This window comes from Macaca thibetana, chromosome 8 (assembly GCF_024542745.1).
Source record: "Macaca thibetana thibetana isolate TM-01 chromosome 8, ASM2454274v1, whole genome shotgun sequence".
Taxonomy (NCBI): Eukaryota; Metazoa; Chordata; class Mammalia; order Primates; family Cercopithecidae; genus Macaca; species Macaca thibetana.
The window spans coordinates 126,443,795-126,468,605 of record NC_065585.1 but is presented as its reverse complement, the minus strand read 5'-3'; the positions used below and the strand labels follow the sequence as shown (position 1 = coordinate 126,468,605).

Genomic DNA, 24,811 nt, shown 5'->3' with positions numbered 1-24,811 from the left:
AGCCCCCGGAGTAGCTGGGGTTTCAGGTGCACACCACCATGCCCCGCTAATTTTTTGTATTTTTAGTAGAGACGGGGTTTCACCATGTTAGTCAGGCTGGTCTCGAACTCCTGACGACCTCAGGTTATCCACCCGCTTCGGCCTCCCAAAGGGATGGAATTACAGGAATGAGCCACCTCATCGGGCCCCTAACGCTTTTGAAAACATTATTTTCGTAGTTAAAAAATATATATCCTGAGATAATAAAATCGAATAATTCCTATCTAAAATGGAATACTTTTAAATTAGATGGTCTTGTTAATAGAAAAATTCACTGCAAAATCAGTTTGACTGAAATAAGGCCTGATGCTGACTGAACTTTAGGTGTTTATTGGTTCCTTGTCTCAATTGTTCTGTTTGTTCAGAACTTTCAAAAGGTGAAATTTTATGCTATTTAATAGAAAAGAATGGCAGACTATTATTGGTGGCTTTCGTATTGGAAAATTAACTTCACAAAGTTCTTACAAGTCAGTCTTACTCCAAGTCATATTCTGCACTGACCTTTAAGAGCTACTCTCACAAGGTATGCTTATAAAATAAGGTGACTCATTTTTGACATGTTTGTTCCCTTAGAAGTTGTTACCTTGATAAACTATGTATATGCTATACCAGTCCTGCTATGGCAGAAAGACTTTTTTAGAATCACACTTTTGGAATTAATTGGTTTTAAACCTTAGTATGTAGTATTATGTTAAATATTTTCATTGCTGACTAATTTTTTTCTTCGAGGTTGGAGTTTAATTTTTTAAATACTCCAGAGTCTCTTGCTGCTAAGGCTGGTAAGTAAGGGAAGTAATTGATCTGAAATTTATAATTTTGGCCTCCCAGATAAAGTGAGATTCTATAGCAGGAATTGTTAATATAAAAAGTTCTGAAATTGACTTAAGAGGATCAGTAAATACCCTGAATTGGATACAGATTCATTTTATGTATTATTTTTTGAACCAGAAATTATGAACATATGATTGGATATGGTTACATTAGATAATGTAATATATTTTGTAGTGTTACGAACAAATAACTTTATTGTTTTAAGTTCTTCTATAAAAACACTGGAAGTTTTATTTAATTGAGATGTTTCACATTTACAGATTATACTTGAGTAACTCTGGAGACGTTTAAGTAGGTCATATGCTTCCAGTTTTCAAAGAATGGCCCAATCCTGGAAAATGCCATTCACCTATTCTTGTTAGTCCACCCTTTTAAATAATGACATATATTTTTAAGCTAGGAGGTAAAAAATAATCTATCTGTATGGAATCTGATGTTAAAGATGGAAAAGGTGTGATAACTTTCCTCATCAGTCATAAGGGGCACAGCTGACACTCCTATAACAAAAGACAGGTTAACAAGATAAAAGCATAACAGATTTATTTAATCAAAGTTTTACCCTCCATGGGAGCCTTCAGAAATGAAGTCCCAAAGACCCAAGGAAAACTGTCTATATTTGTGATTAGGTTCAATGAAGAATGGACAGCCTTGTAGAAATGTGATTGGACAAAAAGAGTATGGTAATGGTAATAGCTAAGTGGGGAAAACCCAGCAAGGCCTGTTTGTTCAGATTTTTCTTGGCTTCTCTGTATAACCTCCTCCTCTAGTGTACCAGCCTGGAGTCCTATGGAATGAGGGTCTTCAGGGCGGAAGGGAAAGGGACCTTTCTAGATTTATGTCTCTTTGTAGGGAAGAAAGGTTCTAGTTTGTAACATACTGCCCAGGGGAAAAGGAATTCTCGTTTCTATGACTTCTTCAAGGGAGAAAGAGGAGCAGGAGGTGGTCAGACCAGAGAGCTTTACTTCTGAGGTCCTCCAGACTCTTTTAATTCAAAGTAATCAGCCTGCCAAAGTGCGATATTTTGGGGTATTGTATTCTGAGCCCCAATACTGGCAATATGTTGCCTGATTTACCTAAATTAGTGGTACAACTTACACTGAAAAGATTTTTGTGCAGACACTGATTGGTTATTCTAGAGGTGTGGTGTGTAAAAGTTGGAAATTTCCAGTGTTTTTTTTTTTTTTTTTTAATAGTGCAAAAACTTGTTACATGAGGAATATCAATATCTTAAGGTGTGGTGTGTAAAAGTTGAAGGAGTTTCCAGTGTTTTTTTTTTTTTTTATCAACAGTACAAAAACTTGTTACATGAGGAATATCAATATCTTAAGGTGTGGTGTGTAAAAGGTGAAGGAGTTTCCAGTGGGTTTTTTTTTTTTTTTTATCAACAGTACAAAAACTTGTTACATGAGGAATATCAATATCTTGTTACATGCTGCCCACCTCCCTCATGTTTCATTTTATGTCTCTTCTCCAAATGTAAGGACATTAGATAAATATCTTTTTTTGGCAATGAAAGTATGTTTTCTTCTGCTCTACTGAGTAACCTTTCTTTACCCCATTCTCATCTCCCTTCCAACTCTTACCATTTTTAACCCCTTATAATTCTGAAAATTTCATTTCAGCAGTCTTTTTAAGTCCCTTTCTCTAATGATTGTGAACTTTTTAGTTGCCTTAAATTCTTATCTCCTCATCTTCCTCAGCCCTCTATAAAAAAATAGGTGAATTTTATGTAAATTTCTTCGTCTAAGTCTCACCAATATGCAGGGCAAATGAGATAACTGTCGTAGGTGACAAAAAAAGTGTTTAACCAAAGTGTTTAAGTCAGCTGTGAAAACAGAAACTAGAAATTATGTAGGCTGGGCTCAAGTAACATGTTCTCTCTTCTGAGTAACAGTTATCACAGTATTCGGTTTATCACCAAAATTCCTGACTTTATGGACAGGAGTAGAACTAATTCTTCGGTTTCTTATATTTCCCAAGGAAGCTGACTTTATGGACACTGTTGGTTTTTCCCTTTGTAGGGCCCATACTTTGTGAAGGCTGGGATCTTTCAACCCAGCCTCCACTGGAGGTGAATAAGGATCATTTCCACCAATAATGGTGGTCTCATCACCCTTCCCCCCAAGTTACTGTGGAAGCGGGACTCTTGGTCAGTGGGAGTTGGAGGCGAAGTCTGCTGGGGAGCTGCTCAAAATGTTTTCTCAGTAATAGTAAGAAATGTCTGGGAGGAAGAAAATGTCTCATGTTTTGGATATTGTCACATGAAACAACCCTGATCCTCCAATTCCTATCTGTAAGATCAAGAATTGTGATTGCTGTCATGCAGGATTTTTGATAACTAATATATGTAAGACATTTGGAAGAGTATCCAACACATAGTAGGCATATGACAAATTACATTCCTTCTTTCCACTGCATAGAATCAGTGTGCTTGAAATATTTGCCTCTTAGCCTATAAGCTTCTAGCCAGCATATTGTTTATGGATCTCTCATAAGCCTACCTACAACTCATTTGTCTCTGGCAGGACTACTTCTGACTTTCCATTCAGAAAGCAAGTCCATTCCAGAGAGTTAGTTTCTTCATAAAATTAGGCATGATGCGGGTAAATAACCTAAAATATTATCTTGCACACAGGAGATGTAAACAGCAATTGTTACTGTATTTTGTTCTTGTCCATATCTTTAAAATAATAGTGCTATTCTCCATAGTCTTTAAAATTTGTTTAGTATTTTCTTTTGCTGCCTGTCTCCGGATTCCATTGTTCTTTCTAATTGCCTAAATGTTTAGCCTTAAAACTTTTTGTAGAGTCAGGTCTTGGATAGTTCTCCCCTACAGTTGCTAAGCTTAACCTCTTGATCACAGCTATAAGACTTTTTCCCCCCCATCTCATGAGATTCTGAGTAAACTCAAATTCCATGCTCTTGTTTTTATATAATTGACTCTCAGCTCATAATAACTCATATACAAACTTGGTAACACAAGAGATATTGTGATGAGAGGTATGTATGTGTGTGTTTTAACCCGTCTCATGTTATGTATTTTTATGAAAAGGATTATCAACAGTCAAAATTTGAGATTTTTATATTAAGATTTCCAAGTTTCCTTTTTTATTTATTTATTTTTTGAGACAGGGTCTCACTCTGTCACCAGGCTACAGTGCAGTGGCACAGTCAGAGCTCATTTCAGCAATCCTCCCACCTCAGCTTCCCAAGTAGCTGGAACTACAGGCACACACCATCATGCTCAGCTAATAATTTTTTTTTTTTTTTTTTTGATAGAGATGGGGTTTTGCCGTGTTACCCAGGCTTGTCTCTCAAACTCCTGGGCTCAATCACTCTGCCTGGCTTGGCCTCCCAAAGTACTAGGATGACAGGCATGAGCTGCCACACTCAGCCCAATTTTTCTTTATTTAATAGACGTTATTTTTGCTGTAGTTTTATGTTCACAGCAAAATTAAAAGGCAGAAGATTTCCCCTATACCCCCTGTCCTCTCCAACTCTTCTTTTAAAATGGAAAATCTGGAGAGATTGGTTTCCACATAGCAACATTTGCTTCAAGCTGAAGAGTAGCTGTCTCCTTTGCTGGGCTGCCCACTACCCATTTCACTGGTTTGCAATTCACTCCCTGGTAGACTACAAGCAGCTGCCTTCCTTAATGTGTATTACCTAGTTCGTGTACTTATTTGGTACTAAAACTTCTTTATGGAAGGAAATAACACTAACTTTTTGCAATAAAAGATTCTACAAGCATCTATTATGCCTTAGCCCATTGAAGCTACAGAAATCTACAAAATATCAACATTTTGACTCTGTAAATGCACTTTGACCTCTATATAGTGAACTTTAAAATGATGTGTATCAAACAATCCTGTAATTAAGTGAAAACTTTAATTTGACACATTAAACTATATTGTCTATTTGTAACCAGTGATTAAGAGGTATAATTGCAGAGCGTATGATGCAATAAAACATGGTACCATTTAAGAAATATCACACAGCTCAAGTGCTATCTTCAGTTAATTTTCTCATTAGAAATATTAGTCCGTAACTGCTTTAAAAAAAAGTTATGATGAGGCAGTCATTTCTGCATTGCTAGTTAAATCAGCCACATCTGCCCCTCCCCCCAACCTGAACTCCTTCCAAACCATTTCTACTGTTTGCTCACCTAAGCCGAAAACCTGTGCCCTCTTCCATTTCCATTCGGTCTTCCATGTCTACTACCAGGAGGTTCTAACAGTTTTCTCTGCCTCCAGCCTTGTTCCCTCTATCTTTTCTTCCACGTTGCTGCTAGAGTCATCTTTCTAAAATTCAAATTTGACCGTGTCACTCCTTTCAGTAGTTTCCTAACTCTTGTCAAAAAAAGGCCAGCCACCTTAACTTGATTCCTGGTTGTCACAGAAGATGGTGATGTGACTAGTGGAAACATATCAACAAACAAAGTAACGTTTTATATATGGCAAAGGCTGTGGAGACTTTTAGAGAACTGTATCTGAAGCTTTTCTGATAGTGTTTCTCCATTTAAAATGTACACTTTATTTCCCTGATTCACTTTTCTGAGTATTAACACTTTTAAATGTAACCCAGATATTATTTTTCTCCAGAAAACCCCACTGCCACTAGGTTAGGTTCTTTCTTCTGTGTTTTCATAGCTCTTTGTACATCTCAGTCATTATCAAGTATTCTATTAAAAAAATATAAAGTAAGTGGTCCGTGTCACACAGATTTAGAAAACAAACGCAATTTATTTTGGAATTTCTCAAAGTCTTTAATGTGCTAAAGTGGATCAGCATTCTCCAAAGGACAGCTGTAGTATGAAGGATTTTCCAAATAACACTGAACGATTTTTAAAGCTGTTTGTTTTAAATTTCCAGTTTCTAATTTTTTCATTCTTATATCAGCTGTGTATGTATGTGTGTGTGTGCAAGTGCTATTTTCTTTTGTTGTTCTGAGGATATTAATTACATACATTTACAGTCGTCTTTGCTCTGTTAACTGTTTCCTTGAGTTTTTATGTTTTAGTTTCTTGAATTTGGTGCATAGTTTGCATGGTTTTGTTTTATTCAAACCTTTATGACATTCTTACTTCTGTATTTGAGGTTCCCTGTTGACTTGTTTGTGAATACTTACTCTGTTTACCATAGTCTGCTTCTGGTGATGAAGAATAAGAATGAGTCCTTAGGCAGGGCAAGCTGATAGTTATCTTCTGGAAAAGGGGGCTTCCTGGGGAGTCAATAGCTTCCATGGGGTTAGTAACTTCCTGAGGAGTCTTGGAATAGTTATCTTATGTTAAAGGAGGCTTCCTGGGGAGTCAGTTGCTAGTAACTTCCTGAGGAGTCTGGTCTAGCTTAGAGGCTATCTCTGTGTTAATCTGAGTGCAAATATTACTGCTGTTTACCAGTAACAAGCTGGGAACAAGCTAGGAAAAGAGGCTGGTTCCCTAGCCTACCTGCTGCTCCACAGATGTCACCCTGTTCATTCATTATTCTGAGAAATGCTCCTGATCTGCCCTCTTCCCCGCAAACTCTTGGTTTGCATTGACTTAGTTCAAGGGCTTAGAGGACCCTCAAACTGCTCCAGACTTTATATTGGTCTTATGTTTTGGATTGTGATTGTTTTCTTTGTTTACTTTCTTTTTCTTTTCTTCTTTTTTAATGTTCACTTGTTTCCTTACATTTAATCCTTTTTGTTTGTCAGTTTCCTCAAAATTTATCTGTATGTGGTAGCTTTTGCTTTTCAGCACTGTTTCGGATTTGCTTTTTAAAAATCTGTTTTGTACTTCTGTCAAAACATCACAAGTACCCCATAAATATGTATAACTATTATGTATCCATAATAATTAAAAACAAAAAAATCTGTTTTTTTTTTTAATCTGAATCATGGAGATTTAGATAGGATGTTTGTCTGTTCTCCATCTATTCTAAGCACTTGAATCTTTTATTTGCAAGATTCACCTATAAACATCACTTGAGTTACCCAACACTAAGGGAAATGCATGACATCATTATCTTGAATTGGTCTTTTTAGTAGCTTGAGTTTCTCGTCACACTGTATGCTCATTCAGAGCACAAACCACCCCATATTCACTCTGTATTTCCATTTCCTTGCAAGATGCTGGATATATGGTTGGTGTTCAATTAAACTGAGTCTTATGAAATCAAAGTTTATACAAAATATAAACTAAGTGGCCTGGGCGCAGTAGCTCACTGAGTGCCTATAATCCGAGCACTTTGGGAGACTGAGGCGGGTGGATCGCCTGAGGTCAGGAGTTTGAGACCAGCCTGGCCAAGATGGTGAAACCCTGTCTCTACCAAAAATAAAATATTAGCCAGCCGTGGTGGCAGGTGCCTGTAATCCCAGCTACTCAAGAGGCTGAGACAGGAGGCGGAGGTTGCAGTGAGCTGAGATTGCAACATTGCACTCCAGCCTGGGCAACAAGAGTGAGACTTTGTCTTAAATATATGTGTGTGTGTGTGTATATATGTGTATATGTATATGTGTGTATGTGTATAGATATGAACAAAGTGATAAATTACTGTTTATTCTGTAAAAGGAAGCTTAACCATAACTAATGCCTCGATTGCATTTTTAAATCTTTTAAAATTGATACATGATAGGTGTACAAACACTAGGTCTTAATTCTTTTATCAACTGTATATTTAAACTCACTCATTTCATTTCCCCTCCTGTTTACCCTTCCTGGCGTCTGTAATCATCAGGCTACTTTCTTTCTTTGTGGATCTATCTCCTTTTTTAGCTTTCACGTATGCAATGTTTGTCTTTTTGTGTTTGGTTTATGTCACCTAACATAATGACTTCCAGTTCCACTCATGTTGCTGCATGTGACAGGATTTCATCCCTTTTTATGGTGGGATAATATTCTGTTGTGTATTATGCCATATTTTCTTTATCAATTCATTTGTTGATGTGTACTTAAGTTTATTACATATTTTGGCTGTTGTGAATAGTGCTGCAATAAACGTGGGAGTTCAGCTATCTCTTTGATTTTTTTTTTCTTTTGGCAATATACCCAGTAGCAGTATTGCTGAATCATATGGTAGTTTCATTTTTTTTTTTTTTTTAAGATTCTAAAGTTGCAGAGATATTGTTAGTCTTTTGAGGAACCTCCATACTGTTCTCCATAGCAAACTCCAAATTAGTTGTACTAATTTACATTCCCACCAGCAGTGTATCAAGGTTCCTCTTTCTCCATATCCTTGCCAACATTCGCTATTGCCTGGCTTTTTGGTAAAAGCCATTTTAACTGGGGTAAAATGATTTTTTTTTTCTTTTTTGGAGACAGTCTCACTGTGTTGCCCAGACTGATCTGGAACTCCTGGGCTCAAGCAGTCCCACTTCAGTCTTGCACGTAACTGGGTTTATAGGCGCATGCCACCACACCCTGGATGCTGCGTTTGAGGAATGTTTGTTGAGATCTTTTGCCAATTTTTAAATCACATTATTTGTTTTTCTGCTTTTGAGTTGTTTGAACCTCTCATGTATTCTGCTTATTAATTCCTTATCAGATGGATAGTTTACAAATGTTTTCTCCCATTTTTAGGGTTGTCTCTTCACTTTGTTGATTGTTCCTTTGCTGTGTAGGTTTTATTTACTTATTTATTTATTTATTTATTTGAAATGGAGGTTCGCTTTTGTTGCCCAGGCTCACCACAGCCTACGCCTCCCGGGTTCAAGTGATTTTCCTGCCTCCACCTTCTGAGTAGCTGGGATTACAGGCATGCACCACCACGCCCAGCTAATTTTGTATTTTTAGTAGAGACAGGGTTTCACCATGTTGGTCAGGCTGGTCTCAAACTCCGGACCTCAGGTGATCTACCTGCCTTGGCCTCACTCTGTAGGTTTTTAGCTTGATGTAATCCCATTTATCTGTTTCTGCTTTAGATGCCTGTGCTTTTGAGGTCTTACACAAAAATTATTTGCCTAGAACAATGTCCTGAAGCGTTTCCTCAATGTTTTCTTCTAGTAGTTTCATAGTTTAAGGTCTTAGATATAAGTCGTTAATCGATTCTTACTTGATTTTGTGTATGGTAGGAGATAGGGTCTAGTTTCATTCTTCAGCATACAGTTACCTGGTTTTCCCAGCACCATTTATCAAAAACATCATCCTTTCTCCATTGTATGTTCTTGGTGTTTTTGTTGAGATGAGTTGGCTGTAAATTATATTCGGGTTCCTTGTTTTGTTCCATTGGTCTGTGTGTTTGTTTTTAGGCCAGTACCATGTGATTTGGTTACTATAACTTTGCAGTAAATTTTGAAGCCAGGTAGTGTGATGCCTCCAGCCTTGTTCTTTTTGCTCAGAGTTGCTTCAGCTATTCAGAGTTTTATGGGTCCATATAAAGATTAGGATTTTGAACAGTGAAAACACATGGATACAGGGAGGGGAACATCACACACCAGGGCCTGGGGTCTAGGGGAGGGAGAGCATTAGGAGAAATACCTAATGTAGGTGACGGGTTGATGGGTGCAGCAGACCACCATGGCACGTGTATACCTATGTAACAAAACTGCACGTTCTGCACATGTACCCCTTAACCTAAAATATAATTTTAAAAACATTAGGATTGTTTCTATTTCTGTGATTAATGTCATTGGTATTTTGTTAGGGATTGCACCAAATCTGTAATTTGCTTTGGGTAGTATTGTCGTTTTAATAGTACTTATTCCTCCAGCCACAAGCATGGAATATCTTTCCATTTTTTTTGTACATGTTCTCTTCAATTTCTTTCATCAGTGTTCTATAGTTTTCCTTGTTTAGATCTTTCACTTCTTAGGTAAAATTGTTTCCTAGGTATTTTATATTCTTGGTAACTATTGTAACTAGAATTACTTTTTTTTAGATTGTTCATTGTTAGCGTATGTAAATGCCACTGATTTTTATATATTAATTTTGTATTCTGCGACTTTACTGAATTGGTTTATCAGTTCTAACAGGGTTTTTTGTCTGTCTGTTTTTTTGGTGGAGTGTTTGGGTTTTTCCAATCAAAACATTATGTCATCTGCAAACAAGGCAAATTTAACTTCTGTTTTCCGTTTTAGATGCCCTTTATTTCTGTCTCTTGCCTAACTGCTCTGGCCAGGACTTCCACTATTATATTGGATAAAAATTTGAAAGTGGGCGTGCTTGTCTTGTTCTAGATCTTAGAGGAAAGGCCTTCAGTTTTTCCCCATTCACTATGATGTCAACTATGGTTTGTCATATATAGCCTTTATTATTTTGATGTATGTTCCTTCCATACCCAGTTTGATGAGGGTTGTAATCACAAAGGATTTTATCGAGTGCTTTTTCATCAACTGTTGAAACAATTATATGGTTTTTGTTCTTGGTTCTATTAATGGATATATCACATTTATTGATTTGCGTATATATTGCACTGTCCTTGTATTCCTGGGGTAATCTCGCCTGATAATGGTGAATGATCTTTTTAATGTTTTGTTGAATTTGATTTGCTAGTATTTTGTTCAGGAGTTTTGCATGTATGTTAATTTGTAATATTGGCCGGTAGTTTTCTTTTTTCTTGTTTCTTTGGGTAATGCTGCTCTTGTAGAATGAGTTTGGAAGTAGTCCCTCTTGAGTTTTTTTGAAGCATAAGTAGAATTGTTATTAGTTCTTTACATGTTTGGTAGAATTCACCAGTGAAGCTATCAGGTCCTCAGCTTTTCTTTGATGGGAGACTTTTTGTTATAGCTTTAATCTCATTATTATTGGCTTATTGAAGTTTTCTATTTTGTCATGGTTTAATCTTGGCAGGTTGTATATGTCCAGCAGTGTATTCCTTTCTTTTAGGTTTTCCAGTTTTTTAGCATATAATTCATAGTAGTGTCTAGTGATTATAGTTCTGTGGTCTCAGTTGTCGCATCTCCTTTTTCATTCTGACTTCATTAATTTGGGTCTTCTCTCTTGGTTCATCTAGCTAAAGGCTTGATGATTTTGTTTATCTTTTCATATAATCAACTTTTCATTTTCTTGATCTTTTGTATTACTTTTTAGTCTCAACTTGATTGATTTCTGCTCTGCTATTTATATTTTTTCTTCTTTTAGGTTTGGTTCTTGCTTCTCTAGTTCATTGAAGTGCATAGTTAGGTTGTTTATTTGAAGTCTTTCTGCTTTTTTGATATAGTCATTTACTGATGTAAACTTTCCTCTTTGTACCACTTTTGCTTTATCCCATATATTTTGGTATGTTCTATTTGCATTTTCATTTGTTTGAAGAATTTTAAAAATTTCCTTCTTAATTTCTTTGTCGACCCATTGGTTGTTCAGCAGCATGGTTAATTTCCATGTGGTTGTGCAGTTTCTGAAGTTCCTCTTGTTATTCATTTCTAGATTTATTCCATTGTGGTCAGAAAACATACTTGATATGATTTCTGATTTCTTTGAATTTGTTCAGACTTGTTTTGTGGCCTAAGATTTGTTCTGTTCTGGAGAATGTTCCGTGTGCTGATGAAAAGAACATATTCTGCAGCAAGTGAGTGCAGTGTTCTGTGAATGTCAATTAGGCCTATTAGGTCCAACGTGAAGTTTACCTTTGGTGTTTCTTTATTGATTTTCTGTCTGGATGATCTTTGCATTACTCATAGTAGGGTGAAAGTCCCCTGTTGTTATTGTATTGCAATCTTTCTTTCTCTTTAGGTTCATTAATGATTGCTTTATGTACTTTGGAGCTCTGGTTTTGGGTGCATAGATATTTGTAATTGTTATATCTGTTTGCTGAATTAACCCCTTTATCATTTTGTATAGTGACCTTTGATTCTTTTTATAGTCTTTGATTTGTAGTCTCTTTTATTTGATATTAGCATAGCTACTCCTGCTCCTTTTGGTTTCCAGTTGCATGAAGTATCTTTTTCTACTCCTTCGCTTTCAGTCTACATGTATCTTTGTATATGAAGTGGGTTTTCTTGTAGGCAACATATTCTTAGGTCTTGTTGCTTTATCCATTCAGCCACTTCATGCCTTTTAATGAGAGAATTTAGTCTATTACGTTAATTATTGGTACGTAAGGACTTCTTCCATTTTGTTGCTTGTTTTCTGCTTGTTTTTAATCTCCCCTCTTCCTTTCTTACTGTCTTCCTTTGTAGTTAAGTGACTTTCTTTGGTAGTATGTTTTAATTTGTTGCTTTTTTATTTTTCGTGGATCTACTATAGGTTTTTGCATTGTGGTTTTTATGAGGCTTATAAAAAACATATATGTAACAAGTTATTTCAAAGAGACGATAGCTTAGATCACAAAAAAAAGAATAGAAACAAAAACTATTTATGCTTTAACTCCTTCTCCCCAACATTTTGACTTTTAATTGTCTCAATGTACAGATCTTTATGTTATCTGTCTCCTAACAGGTTGTCGTAGCTATTGTTGTTTTTGATAGATTTGTGTTTTGGGCCTCATACTGGAGTTACAAGTGGATTGCACACCATAATTACAGTATTAGAGAATTCTGGGTTTCTCTGTGTACTTAATTTTACCAGTGGATTTCATGCCTCCAAATGCACATTTCTCTTTGCACGTTAATGTGTTTTTCTTTCAGACTGATGAACTCCCTTTAGCATTTCTTATAAGATGGGTCTTGGGGTGAATTCTCCATGCTTTTGTTTGTGTGGGAAAGACTTTGACTCTCCTTCATAGTTGAAAGATAACTTTACTGGATACAGTATTTTTGGATGGCAAGTTTTTGTTTGCTTGTTCATTTGTTTTTTCCTTTCAGCATTTGGAAAATGTTGTTCCACTGCCTTCTGGCCTATATGGTTTTCATTGAGAAGTCTGTTGCCAGACAAATTAGAGCTCCTTTTTATGTTATTTGTTTCTTTTCTCTTGCTGCTTTTAGGATTCTCTCTTTGTGCTTCACCATTGAGAGTTGATGATTACATGCCTGGGAGTAGGCTTGTTTGTGTCAGATTTGTTTAGTGTATCTGACCTTCTGGTACCTAGATATTTATGTCTTTCTCAAGCTTTGGAAGTTTTTCTGTGACTATTTCTTGGAATAAGCTTTCTACCCATTGTTCTGGCTCAACTTCCTTTTGAATACCAGTAATTTTTAGGTTCGGTCTTCTGAGGCAGTTTTCTCTATTTTGTAGGTGGTCTTCATTTCTTTTCAGCCTTTTTTCTTCTTTCTCTGTGTGTTTTCTAATAACCTGTCTTCAGGCTTACTGATTCTTCTGCCTAATCCATTCTGCCCTGGAGAGCCTCTAATATATTTCAGTTCAACAAACGTATTTCTCAGTTCCAACATTTCGTTTAATTTTTTATTATTACTTAAATCTCTTTGTTAAATTTCTCTGGTAAATTTCTGAATTTTTTGTTTTATCTTGAAGATCACTGAGTTTGCTTAAAACTCATTTTAAATTCTTTTTCAGAGAGCTCACATATGATTATCTCATTAGGTCAGTCATTTGTTCTTTGCTTTGTCCACTTAGGGAAGTCAGGCTCCCTCTTAGCTCTTGTTTCCTGTGGATGTGCATCTATGTATTTACTTTGAAGAATTAGTTGTTTATTCTGGTCTGCTCTCTCTGACTTGTTTTGGCTTTATTTAATATATTTGCTTAAAGACTCTTTACTGTTAGGTTGCTGCCTCCTTTTTGGTTCTCAGTGGCACTTTAAACCCAGATTTGCCTTGGCTCTAGTAAATACTTGGAGCACTGCCCATCTCTAATGGGGTAGCTCCCAAAGGGGATATCCCAACAGTGTGGGAAGGCTGGCAAAGGGTTCCTGCCCAGGGGATCTGTGGAACATATCTCCTACAACATGGAGCTGCGGAATAGGCACTCTGATTTGGTGTTTTCTTTGGCTGCCGACAGAGCAGTTTTCAGGGTTGAGGATGGTAGTCTTGCCTCTCCCCTTTGTCTCTGACTGTCCTCAGGAATATTTCTCCCTTCAGTCCTATGATGCTTCCAGTGAGTTGAGGCAGGGATGAGTCTCCTGCCAGGGAACCAAAACGGTGGGGAAGCTGATTGTCCCCCTCGGTCTTACTTTTTCCGCTGTAGAAACTGCGAGTTGAGGGGAAATTTTTCGCATGCTTGGTGCTGGGAAGATTATGGGGAGAGTCATCACAGATATGGAAGTCCAGTTCTCTTACCATCTGCTCAGAGTTTTTTCACTTCTCTGTGGCCCTGAGAAGTGACTGACCCTCATATTTGAGTTCTGGGATGCTGGTGTTAATCTTAGTGTTACGTATTTGTTGTTTTCTGTGACATCAAGTGAAGCCAGCTTGCTTCTATGACACCATTTTGGAAATTGAAATCTCTATTGCATATTAAGATCTATTTGTTTCTATTTGGGGGACTATCAAAGAAATGAGGATGCCAATTAATCTATATTCTTATTAACAAAGTTATATATTATTACAGCTTTATTTAGCCCCAACAAATTCAGAGCCACTGAGGTAAAACCATAGTAATTCTCTTCTCCCAGAGAAACTAGAAAATGAAATTATTAATTTATAGGTCATTTAAATTTTCTCTTGTGGTGTGATTAAAATATTACTTTAAAATATATGTGTGTATTTACATTGTAAATAGTACCACTGTCAGCATAAAGATATGGCTTTAAGAATGTTTATCAAAGCATGTTTTATAAGAATAAAAACTGCAAACAAGCTAAATATCTAATAGTAGAAAATAGCTTAAATAATAGTATGACCATATACTAGAAAATTATGCGGCCATTAAAAATAATATTGTGGGCCAGGTGCGATGGCTCATGCCTGTAATCCTAGCACTTTGGGAGGCCGAGGCGGGCGGATCACGAGGTCAAGAGATCGAGACCATCCTGGCCAACATGGTGAAACCTCGTCTCGACTAAAAATACAAAGATTAGCTGGGTATGGTGGCTCGCACCTGTAGTCCCAGCTACTCGGGAGACTGAGGCAGGAGAACCTCTTGAACCTGGGAGGCAGAGGTTGCAGTGAGCCGAGATCTCACCATTGCACTGCAGCCTGATGACTGGGTGAAACCATGTCTCAAAAAAAAAAAAAAGAAAAGATATTGTAAAATAATATTTACTGATTTGGAAAGATAATCACAATTGAGTGACAAAAGAGTAACTTATAAAATTGATGGACCGTGTAATTATGTTTTTATTTTAAATAAGGCTATGAATGTACAAAGAAGTTTAGAAGATTATACAGCAATATGTTAACAGTGGTTTTTTGGTGATAACTTTAATGAGAATGAATGTTTTGGAATAAGTTTTTAAAAAGTTATTAAAGTAGCAACATATTCAAAATCACATTTGTGATGAATATTTAGGGAATTATTCCTGTTTTAATTAGGTAAAACAATTACATATCTGTTGTTTTATCTAATGCAGCTAATCAAAATGCATTTCTAGATTATGTGATTAACTTGTTTTGGAATTTGATGGTTCAACTCTCATTAATATTATAAGTATTACCTTCTGTTATTTGTGATACCTAGTTTGTGAAGAAAAACTCATAAAAAATTTTTAGTAACTGTCAACATAACTGGAGAAAATGAATTGGACATTTTTAACCAATTAAGTAAAAATTATTTAAATCAAATTCATTTTAATATGTTTTCAGTGAAAAATTTCTGTAAAAATCTAAACAGCATCTAAAAAACTGAGGAGTTAAAACTTCAATGGAAGGCCAAGGCAGGCGGATCACTTGAGGTCAGGAGTTCGAGACCTCGAACTCCATGCCTAGCCAGCATGGCAAAACCCCTTGTCTAAAAAAAAAAAAAAAATATATATATATATATATATATATAAAAATAACTGGCCGTGGTGGCATGCACCTGTAGTCCCAGCTACTCACGATGCTGAGGCAAGAGAATTGCTTGAACCCAGGAGGCAGAGATTACAGTGAGCCAAGATCATGCCACCACACTCCAGCCTGGGCAACAGAGCAAGACTCTCTGTCAAAAAACAAACAAAAAATTTTAACACTGTAAATCTAGAGAGGGACCAACTTGCATGTTCTAAATTCCTGTTTAATAATAGCTAACATTTATTGAACACTTGTTTGCCCGGTACTATGTTGGGGAATTTACATGCATTATTTTGCATAATCTAACAAATCTTTTAGGTAGACAGATTTTTTTTTAACATCTCCCTTTCCCATTTGAGAGAAAAGGCTTAACTTACCCTTGACAGTAAATAAATGGCAAAGACACGATTGGAACCCAGGAAGCCTGACTTGAGAGGCAATGCACTTAATCACTAAGATGCTCTACTTGGCTTTGAACTGGTGGATGCTTTTGTGACCACTATTTATTTCCTTGAGCAATAACCTCTTCAGGTTCTAAAATAATGTAGAGGAATAAAAAACTTAGCCCATTCTATTGATTATGTGGTTTTCATACAAGGGAGGAGGCTTTTCAGTCCAAATCTAATTCCCAAAGAAAAACTTCCAGAAAAATTGTTCAAGTCCTAATACTGAGTATCCACTTGAGTCTTTTCTTAATTGTTTCTTCTAAATGATAACTCCATTCCTTAGGATATCAAAGAGGAAAGCTTATCTACATCTGCAGTTTTTCTGTAGCTCCATCCCAACATTTTTGAATCTTTGAAGCTATCTTAAGATTTGTATGTCCTAGAGGCTGGGTTTTTATCAAAGGACCAAAAACGGAGGGAAATAGAGGTTTTATAAAGTTGTTAGAGAAATCATCCAAAAGAACAAAAGGCAAATCGTTTTTCATACGCTAAGCCTTTGAAGGGTATTCATGCTTGAAGAAGTTTCATGTCCATTTCAGTATTAAGCTTCCTCTGCAACCTCACCTCATTGATAATACTTAGCATTTTCCCCCTTGGAAATATCATGAATATTGGTTAGAATTTCAAGTGAGTCCCCAAAAGACTTGCCTAGTGTATTATAGTTGTAATAATGTATGCCTGCAAATAACAATAAAACAAAATTATAAATGTAGAATGTTAAAGTATCAGGGACTTACAAGCCAAGAATTATATTAGCTGCCAATACCAAAGACCCAAGAATGGTGGCTAAGACAAGATAAAAGTTTGTTTTTCTCTCACTTAAAAGAAATTCATAGTTTGACAATTTCATCTTCATCAAGGACCCAAGCTACTTCTTTCTTTCTGTCTAACTTTCCTTAGTGTGTGGCTTCAATTCTCACGGTCACTCATGGTACAGAATGGCTATTAGAAGTCTAGTTCCTAGATCCAAGGAGGAAGTAGAAGGAAAACAGGAAGGGCAAAATGGGCTCGTATCAGTTGTCTATTATTTTGTTCCCTTTAAGATATTTTCCTATAATTTCTCCCTGCAAGTTTCCTGTACATTCTTTTGGCTGGGATTTAAGTCTATAGCAACAACTAGCTATAAGAACTAACTAGAATATTGCTACCCAGAATAAAATCAGGCTTCTCTACTTAGAAAAAAGGGGATATTTGTTTTTGGAAAGCAGCCAGCATCCTCTGTCATAAGATTGTAGGACGCATCTCATCTAGACTTTTAAGTTCAAGCTGTTAAGACCCAGACTTCCCCAGCTGCCGATGTTGCTGGATCGTGGCAGTTAAAACCCATATGGCTTCCTGACCTGTAATAACCAGAGAGCACACAATTGCTTCTGCTAATGGTAAATTGGATAGAGTGATAATAAATGAATCTAGCATTAATGAAGAGTTTTTTCTTTCCTCTTTACCTCATCATCCCCCTCCCCCTGGATGGTTCAGAATATTACTGTGTGCTTAGTTGATGGGCCTTTCTAACTATGATCATTTTCCTTCCCCTCAAGATACAAGTTATGCTGGCTATCCAGATTCTGTGATTAAAAATAAAGGTAGTTTTAGTAGATACTAGCACTTAACATTCGTTTTTAACAATAATGTTTTCATGACTTTGGGTAAATTTTTTTTAATTTTCTCCTGCAGTATAGCCGAAATACAGAAAGATGTGGAGTACAGATTGCCATTCACCATAAACAACCTGACAATTAACATTAATATGTGAGTAGAATTGTATCCTACTTTTTCATGTAAAAGGAGTTAACAGTTTTTTATTGTTTTGTTTCTTAATTATTAGAAATAAGTTTTTAAGGTGAACTTATTTCAAGTAACTATAATTTATAAAATAGTGCACAATTCAGTGAAATAAAAATATTCGAAAGCTATCACTATAAGTTATAGTGCTATAAGAAAGAACCTAGAAAAGAGAAAATGCAATAGAAATGTGCAATACTAGTTCTTAGTACTGTAATTGTTTTTATTGATTAGCACTAAAATCTTAGCTGGAGGTATGCTGAAAAATGATAATAAAAAACAAAGGGGTTATATATATAAAGCCATTAGAGCTAGATTCATCTTTAAATCAGAAACAAGTTAAAATATTCCAAATTTCAGCAACAGATACACTACATCAACCAGAAAGTTCAAAGCTAGATTTGATTTGCTGATCATTTTTAAGAAAAAGAAAAAAAGTTAAAAATATGAGATTTTTACTTAAGTTACAGAAGTTGGACAAAGTGATTGCTGAAGTAGCAATTTAGCCTTAAACGCAGCTATGAGGCGCTGTAGTATGAAAAGATTGTGATTACTTCAGGTTGCATTAAGTGGCTGCTGCTAGATCAAGTGTTTGAGCCACGTAAGAAGGCACCTAACTTGAAGACAGGAGCCTTATCTTACTCACCTTCACATTCTCCTTGCCTCACATAGTGCCTGTCTGTAGGAGGCCTTATTAAATACTAATTGAATGAGTGAATTAAAGCATGAGTATATAACTGCTACTTTAACTTGATATTTATGAGCTTTTTTTTTTTTTTTGAGACAGAGTCTCCCTCTGTCACCTAGACTGGAGCTCAGTGGCACAATCTTGGCTCACTGCAACCTCTGCCTCCCAGATTCAAGCGATTCTCCTGCCTCAGCCTCTGGAGAAGCTGGGATTGCAGGCGTGTGCCATCACGCCTGGCTAATTTTTGAATTTTTAGTAGAGATAAGGTTTCACCATATTGTTCAGGCTAGTCTTGAACTCCTGACCTCGTGATCTGCCCACCTCGGCTTCCCAAAGTACTGGGATTACAAGCGTATGTGAGCTTTTTGAATCCTCACAGCAGCCCTGCAAATTAGGGCAAATTACAGAAACATGGTTAGTAAGTAGCATAGTCAAGATACAAACTGGACTCCCAAGGCCATTTAATGCCCTTTTTACCAAACTAGTTTTAAAATCTTCAGCTTTGTAAATGAAGTAGTTTTATCTCTCATCAAATGCCCAGGTAGAGCTAAGCAGGAGAGGCGAACAAGGACCCAGTTTTCTTTTCAAAAGTACCACCAACAAATAGTTTTCTGAACCAACAGGGGAACAAAGAGGCAATTCAAAGTAAAATATTCTTGAGTTTTAGAGATTTGGAAACAGGGTTTCATGTCTAGTAAACTCTCCTTTTTAAGATTTCACTCAATATTCTTGGTTTTGTGGGTAGTTCAAAAGTTAAATTTTCTGCTTTTTTTTTTTTTTTTTTTTGTATTGAAAATTTACTGTTCTTTGCTTGAAACCATGTGATTGACCTCTAACTTGGGAAAGATATGTCATTTTGGGCATTTAGAAGGGAGCCTTATAGAATCAAGTCTTGATGACAGCTAGAATGTTTCAATCCTCCTACTTTCCATTTTAACCTCTTACTCTTTAGAAATACAGTAAATAGTGAAATAATGCTTCTTTAGTTTTTTAAAGATGGGGTCTCACTGTGTTGCCCAGGCTGGACTTGAACTCCTGTGCTCGAGTGGCTTTCCTGCCTCAGCCTCCCAAGGAGCTGGGACTACAGGCATGCACCACCACGCCCAGACGTGACAGCATTCTCAAAGTAGAAAAACCACAGAAAATTGTACGGCTAGAACCTGTGGTCCAATAAATAGCCAGACTGGACTAGTATGGTTCACCTGATAAAAATGCCTTATTTAATTTTTACCTAAGATTTTGTGTAGCTTGGTACATTGTGTTTGAAAGCAGCTAACTGGCATGATATGAAGAATATTCTATAATTCATGTCCATGTTTCACATGAAGATTTTACTGTGTTGAATGACTAGTCTTGTTACTAAATTTTATTCTTATATATATTTTCAGACAACACCATAAAAGAGCACTTATTACAAATAACCCATATCGAAGTGTGAAAATTTAATTTACTTTTAAATAGCTTTATTTTAAGATTTTGACTTTATAATATACCTTTGTTATCTTTGTTTTTGTTTTTCATCTGCTCTACCAGATTGCTTCCTCCACAGTTTCCTCAGGAAAAACCAGTGATCAGTGTTTATCCACCGATACGACATCACTTAATGGATAAACAAGGAGTGTATGTTACCTCTCCATTAGTAAACAATGTATGTATATGGGATAATTTATTTCAGGGTAATATAATAGGTGTATTACTTTTCTACTAAATATTTTAGAAATCTGAAATGCATTTAAAGTTTCACTTTGTCATGAGTAATTTTTTAAAAAGTTGAATATTTAAGGCATACCTTAAAGTTCTTACAATATGATATGGTTGATTGTGAGATTGTAACTTATATATACTCTATTATTTACCTTTGAACCCTCAAATTATTGTAAATAGTCAAACAAGGAAATATTTTGGCTCCATTTTTGATTCAATGGACTTTTAACCTGTTTACTAATTACCAGATATTTATGTTATCGATTTTATGAGAAAATGTTATAACTTGTGAATTGCTAATATCCTTTTTCATTTAATTCTTGACCTGCAAAAGTAAGTTACTATTTAGAGTGACATTATCCTAAGGAGACTTTATAATCTTTTTCTGAAAGTGATTTTAAGCATCATGTATTATTACTTTCAGTTTACCATGCACTCAGATCTTGGAAAAATTATTCAAAGTCTGTTGGATGAGTTTTGGAAGAACCCTCCAGTTTTAGCTCCTACTTCAACAGCATTTCCTTAGTAAGTATATTTCTAATAAATAAAAAAGTCTGCATGTATTTTAACATTAAAGTAATCAAAATATAGTTTAAAAATTCAAATGATGTTAAAAATCAGTCCTCTGATTTCTACATCCCCACAAATACATTCACACTTTCAGAGGCAACTGTTTTACTCTTTTAGCTGTTTCTTTTAATGTTTACCTACATCTTTCTGAATAATGTGTGTATACTTCTATCTCTTGATTCTTTCATTTTAGATATTCTATTGGCCTCCTATTGTAATAGATGAAGATTTCAGCTGTTTATCACTGAACTTCCTTTCTCCTCATTGTCTCAGTGAAATTATATCATGATTTTTAATGTAATTCCATATTTGGCATATTTGTTATTGTGACTCTAAATACTGTCCATTCCTGAGCCAAGTATGTTACCATGTTTACATTTCCCTTATGGTGTAATTTTTTGCCTTTTTTCTGGAGTTAATAATTACCTACATTTTGTATTTGGTTTGGTTTTTAGATCATCTTCATTTTCCACATCATCTTAAATTTTAAGATCTTACTAAATTTCCACAGAGCTTTTAGCAACTCTGAAAAATATGCTTTAAACGTTTTTTTCACATAATCAAACCAGTAAGGTAATATCTAGGTTTCATTTTTTCCTTCACATTCAGTGCTCCACTTCTTCCCTTATTCTGAGTTACTCTCTCTGACGTTTGCATAACTCTCAGCAAGGAATTTCCTTTGTTGTCATCCTGGGATTTTCCCTGTCTTGTATTGGATTCTCCGTTTCTTAGATTTTGTTTTTCCCTTTCTCAGGCCATTTCCTAGTTTCTTGATTTACTGCCTTCTAGTAGCTTCCTTAATAAAGTCACGTTCTCGTACTGAGGATGCTGTTTTAGTCTTGTTCTTGCATTGCTATAAAGGAATACCTGAGACTAGGTAATATATAAAGAAAAGAAGTTTAATTGGCTCAGGGTTCTGCAGGCTATACAGGAAGCATGGCATTGTCATCTGCTTGGCATATGAGGAGCTTTTACGCCTGGTAGAAGGTAAAACGGGTAGAGGCACATTACATGATGAGAGCAAGAGTGAGGAGGCGGTAGGTACCATATCCTTTTAAACAGTCAGATCTCATGAGAACTCAGTATGGCAAGGACAGCACCAAGAGCATGGCATTAAAGTATTCATGAGAAATACACCCGCATGATCCTGTCACCTCCCAGCAGGCGCCACCTCCACATTGGGGATTACAGTTCAGTATGTGATTTAGAGGGGACAACATCCAAACTGTATCACATGAATAACAGATTACCCTAAGAACTTGTGGTTGAAATAATGACATTTATGTTTTTTTAAGAATCTACCATTTGGTTAGGGACTAGTGGCAATCGCTTATTTTTGCTCCACTTTTTGCATTAGCTGGTGTCGTCTGGCCGTTAATGTTGGCTTAATGCTTAGACTTTAGTGCTGATACATCTATATGTGGAGTCTCCGTGTGACCTGCGCTTCCTCATTGCGTGGCAAGAGTGAGTTCTGAGGGTCAGGATCCCGAGAGAGAGAGTATTCCAGCCAAACGGAAGCTGTATTATCTTTTTTGGTTTAGTCCTGAATGTTATTCAGCATCATTTCTGCTGCGTTTTGTAAAGTTAGTCACCTAGACCTGCCCAGATTGAAAGGGGAGGGAAAGTAGACTTCAGCTCTCAGTGGGGTAGCAAAGTTCAAGAAGTGCATATGGGACTGGAAATCTGGTTGTGGCCATTTTGGAAAATACAATCTGTCACATTCTTCCTCCTAGCCATAATAATTCACCTCTTTCCTATATGTGAATAGGCACTCTCCTCTTTCCCCCAAGAACTTGCAGAGTTCATCATATTACAAAATCAGGCTTGTGTTCTTTCATCTAAGATTCAAGTACAGATGAGGTTTCTCACTTGTGTTCCTGAAGAACAATTCCTCTTGATCTGAAGACAAGAGAATTAAAGAGACAAGGTAGCTGCCCCTCACACACCCGTTTTACAGTGGTAGAACAAGCCTCAGGTAACCACTATAGATTCCAAAAGAGAGAAAGTAGAAAGCACACAGGAGCCACTGGTTCGTAGCAGTACTGAAATCCAACTGGGCACATTTTTTTTATTAAGACTTAGTTCGTGGAAATGATTCTGCACAGAATAATTCTTGGTTCTTGGTTCTGCCATCTGTGTCATTCTTCCTTTCTGTAAAATGTAGCCCTTGTTTCCAAGTGCGTAGTTTTTTTCAGCCTGCTTCCTGCCTATAGAAATTAAGGGTCTGATAGCCTCTTTTTCATTTGGTACTCCCTCTGTCCCTTTTAGACCCAAGATGACACAATTCCTTTAAAATCCTCATGATTTTCTTATGAATCCATTTTTCATTCATTTCATTAAACAAAAGCAACACCCACTAAGCTCTGCCAAATATGCTATTGGGCTTCCAGTGAGGCTGCTGAGAGACAATGTCTTTAAGAATCTTTGAAGCCCTAAATGGCTGTTTTTCTTACTCGACAGTTCTCTGAGGCACTGCCTTGGCTCTTTCAGAGGTGTTAACAAAGGATCTTCTAGCCCATGCTGGGTTTGAACTTTGCTTTAGAGATGTTTCTTAATTTGAGAATCTTAGGGAAGCTAGGAATGAGAGAGAAATTTATTTTCAAATCCAGGAAATCTCATCTTTTATATTTCGCAGTTCTTTACTTTCTCTCTTCTCACATTTTATACTACAGGCAGCTAGAAATCAGGTGGCACCTTCAGCATGGCCCGGAAATCTCCTTAGCTGGATCATCCATTTCACTAGGTACATTTTCTGTTTTCCATGTTATTGCGGGCAACAGTATTGGTAAACTTTCCACTAATATAAAGTTCTCCTTGCAATGACAATCTGCTCAAAGGCCCACCAGGCTCCTCCTAACAGCCTCTTTGAGGCCCATTAGTCCTCCGTAATCTTCTGAGGGAACTTCCAGCCTAGACCTCTGCTTGGTCCAAAAGCTCCTCCCACATTTTAGATTTTTGTTGTTGTTGTTGTCATAGCAGCATTCCACTTCCAGGTACCTCAGCTCTCTCCCTTCATCTTTGTCTTTCTGTTATCTATGTTCTAGAGTCCTCAGTCCTTATTTTCAGATAAAAAGTATATTCAAAAACCATACTTCCTATCTTCTGTAGTGATAGGGTTGGATATAAACTCATTCATCTTATTTGAAAATACAAACCAACACGTTTACTTGTTTTCATTTCAGATAAGTTCCGGGATATAGTACACATTATTAAAAATCAAGTTTGATGCATTTCTTATTTTGTGGGTTGTACCTGCTACTGAGTTCAAAACAAAGCAGATTGGTTCAGAATTATTGATTTAAATTCACAGATATTATAAATACTCTCTCATGTAGGTTATATTGTTTCTAAATAGCTTGTTATATTCACATACATATCACTGATTTCTTTAGATAAAAGTAATTTTAAGATAAAAATGAGCCATCTTTTGAAATGAACAAGTCGATCAGAAAACTTAATTTTTTGTATGGGTCATACATTCACCTGGCTCAAAAAGTATAAAGGAGTATACAGTGAAAATCTCCATGCCACTTCTTTTTCCCTTGCAGCTCAGTATTTTTCCTCATTAACATCTCAAGTTATTTGTTTGGGTTTGTGTATATATAATTCCTGAGCTGTTGTATTCATCTACAAGAAAATATGTGTAATATTGTATTTTCCCCCTTTTTTTGTATGAATGGTAGCATATTATGCCCTTGTCTTTTTTTTTTTTTTTTTTTTTTTTTTTTTTTTTTTTTTTTTTTTTTTTTTTTTGCGGGGGGGGTGGTCACTAAATGATAAGGCTTTGGAAAGTTTTTCATGTTAGTACTAAGGCACTTCCTCATTATTCCTTATGGCCACAAAGTATTTGTTTTATGGATGTATTATAATTTCTTTAGCAAGTCTTTGACAGATATTTTCATTTTTTCTAATCTTCCCTAAAAAACCCATCCTTCTTCATTGCTGTCAGTGCTGCTCCAGTAAATAATCTTTAATATAATATTTTGCCTAAATGTGAGCTTACTTGTTGGATAAA

At 36.1% G+C, this 24,811-nt stretch overlaps 1 protein-coding gene across 1 annotated transcript in view; it reads left to right on the top strand.

The window, feature by feature from the left end:
- Positions 1-24,811, top strand: part of VPS37A (VPS37A subunit of ESCRT-I) — a 49,481-nt gene that overhangs the window by 1,476 nt on the left and 23,194 nt on the right. The window contains exons 2-4 of the mRNA XM_050801825.1: positions 17,727-17,801; positions 20,056-20,170; positions 20,651-20,751. Coding sequence (XP_050657782.1) covers positions 17,727-17,801; positions 20,056-20,170; positions 20,651-20,751 — 291 coding nt within the window. The remainder of the gene's footprint in view (positions 1-17,726; positions 17,802-20,055; positions 20,171-20,650; positions 20,752-24,811) is intronic.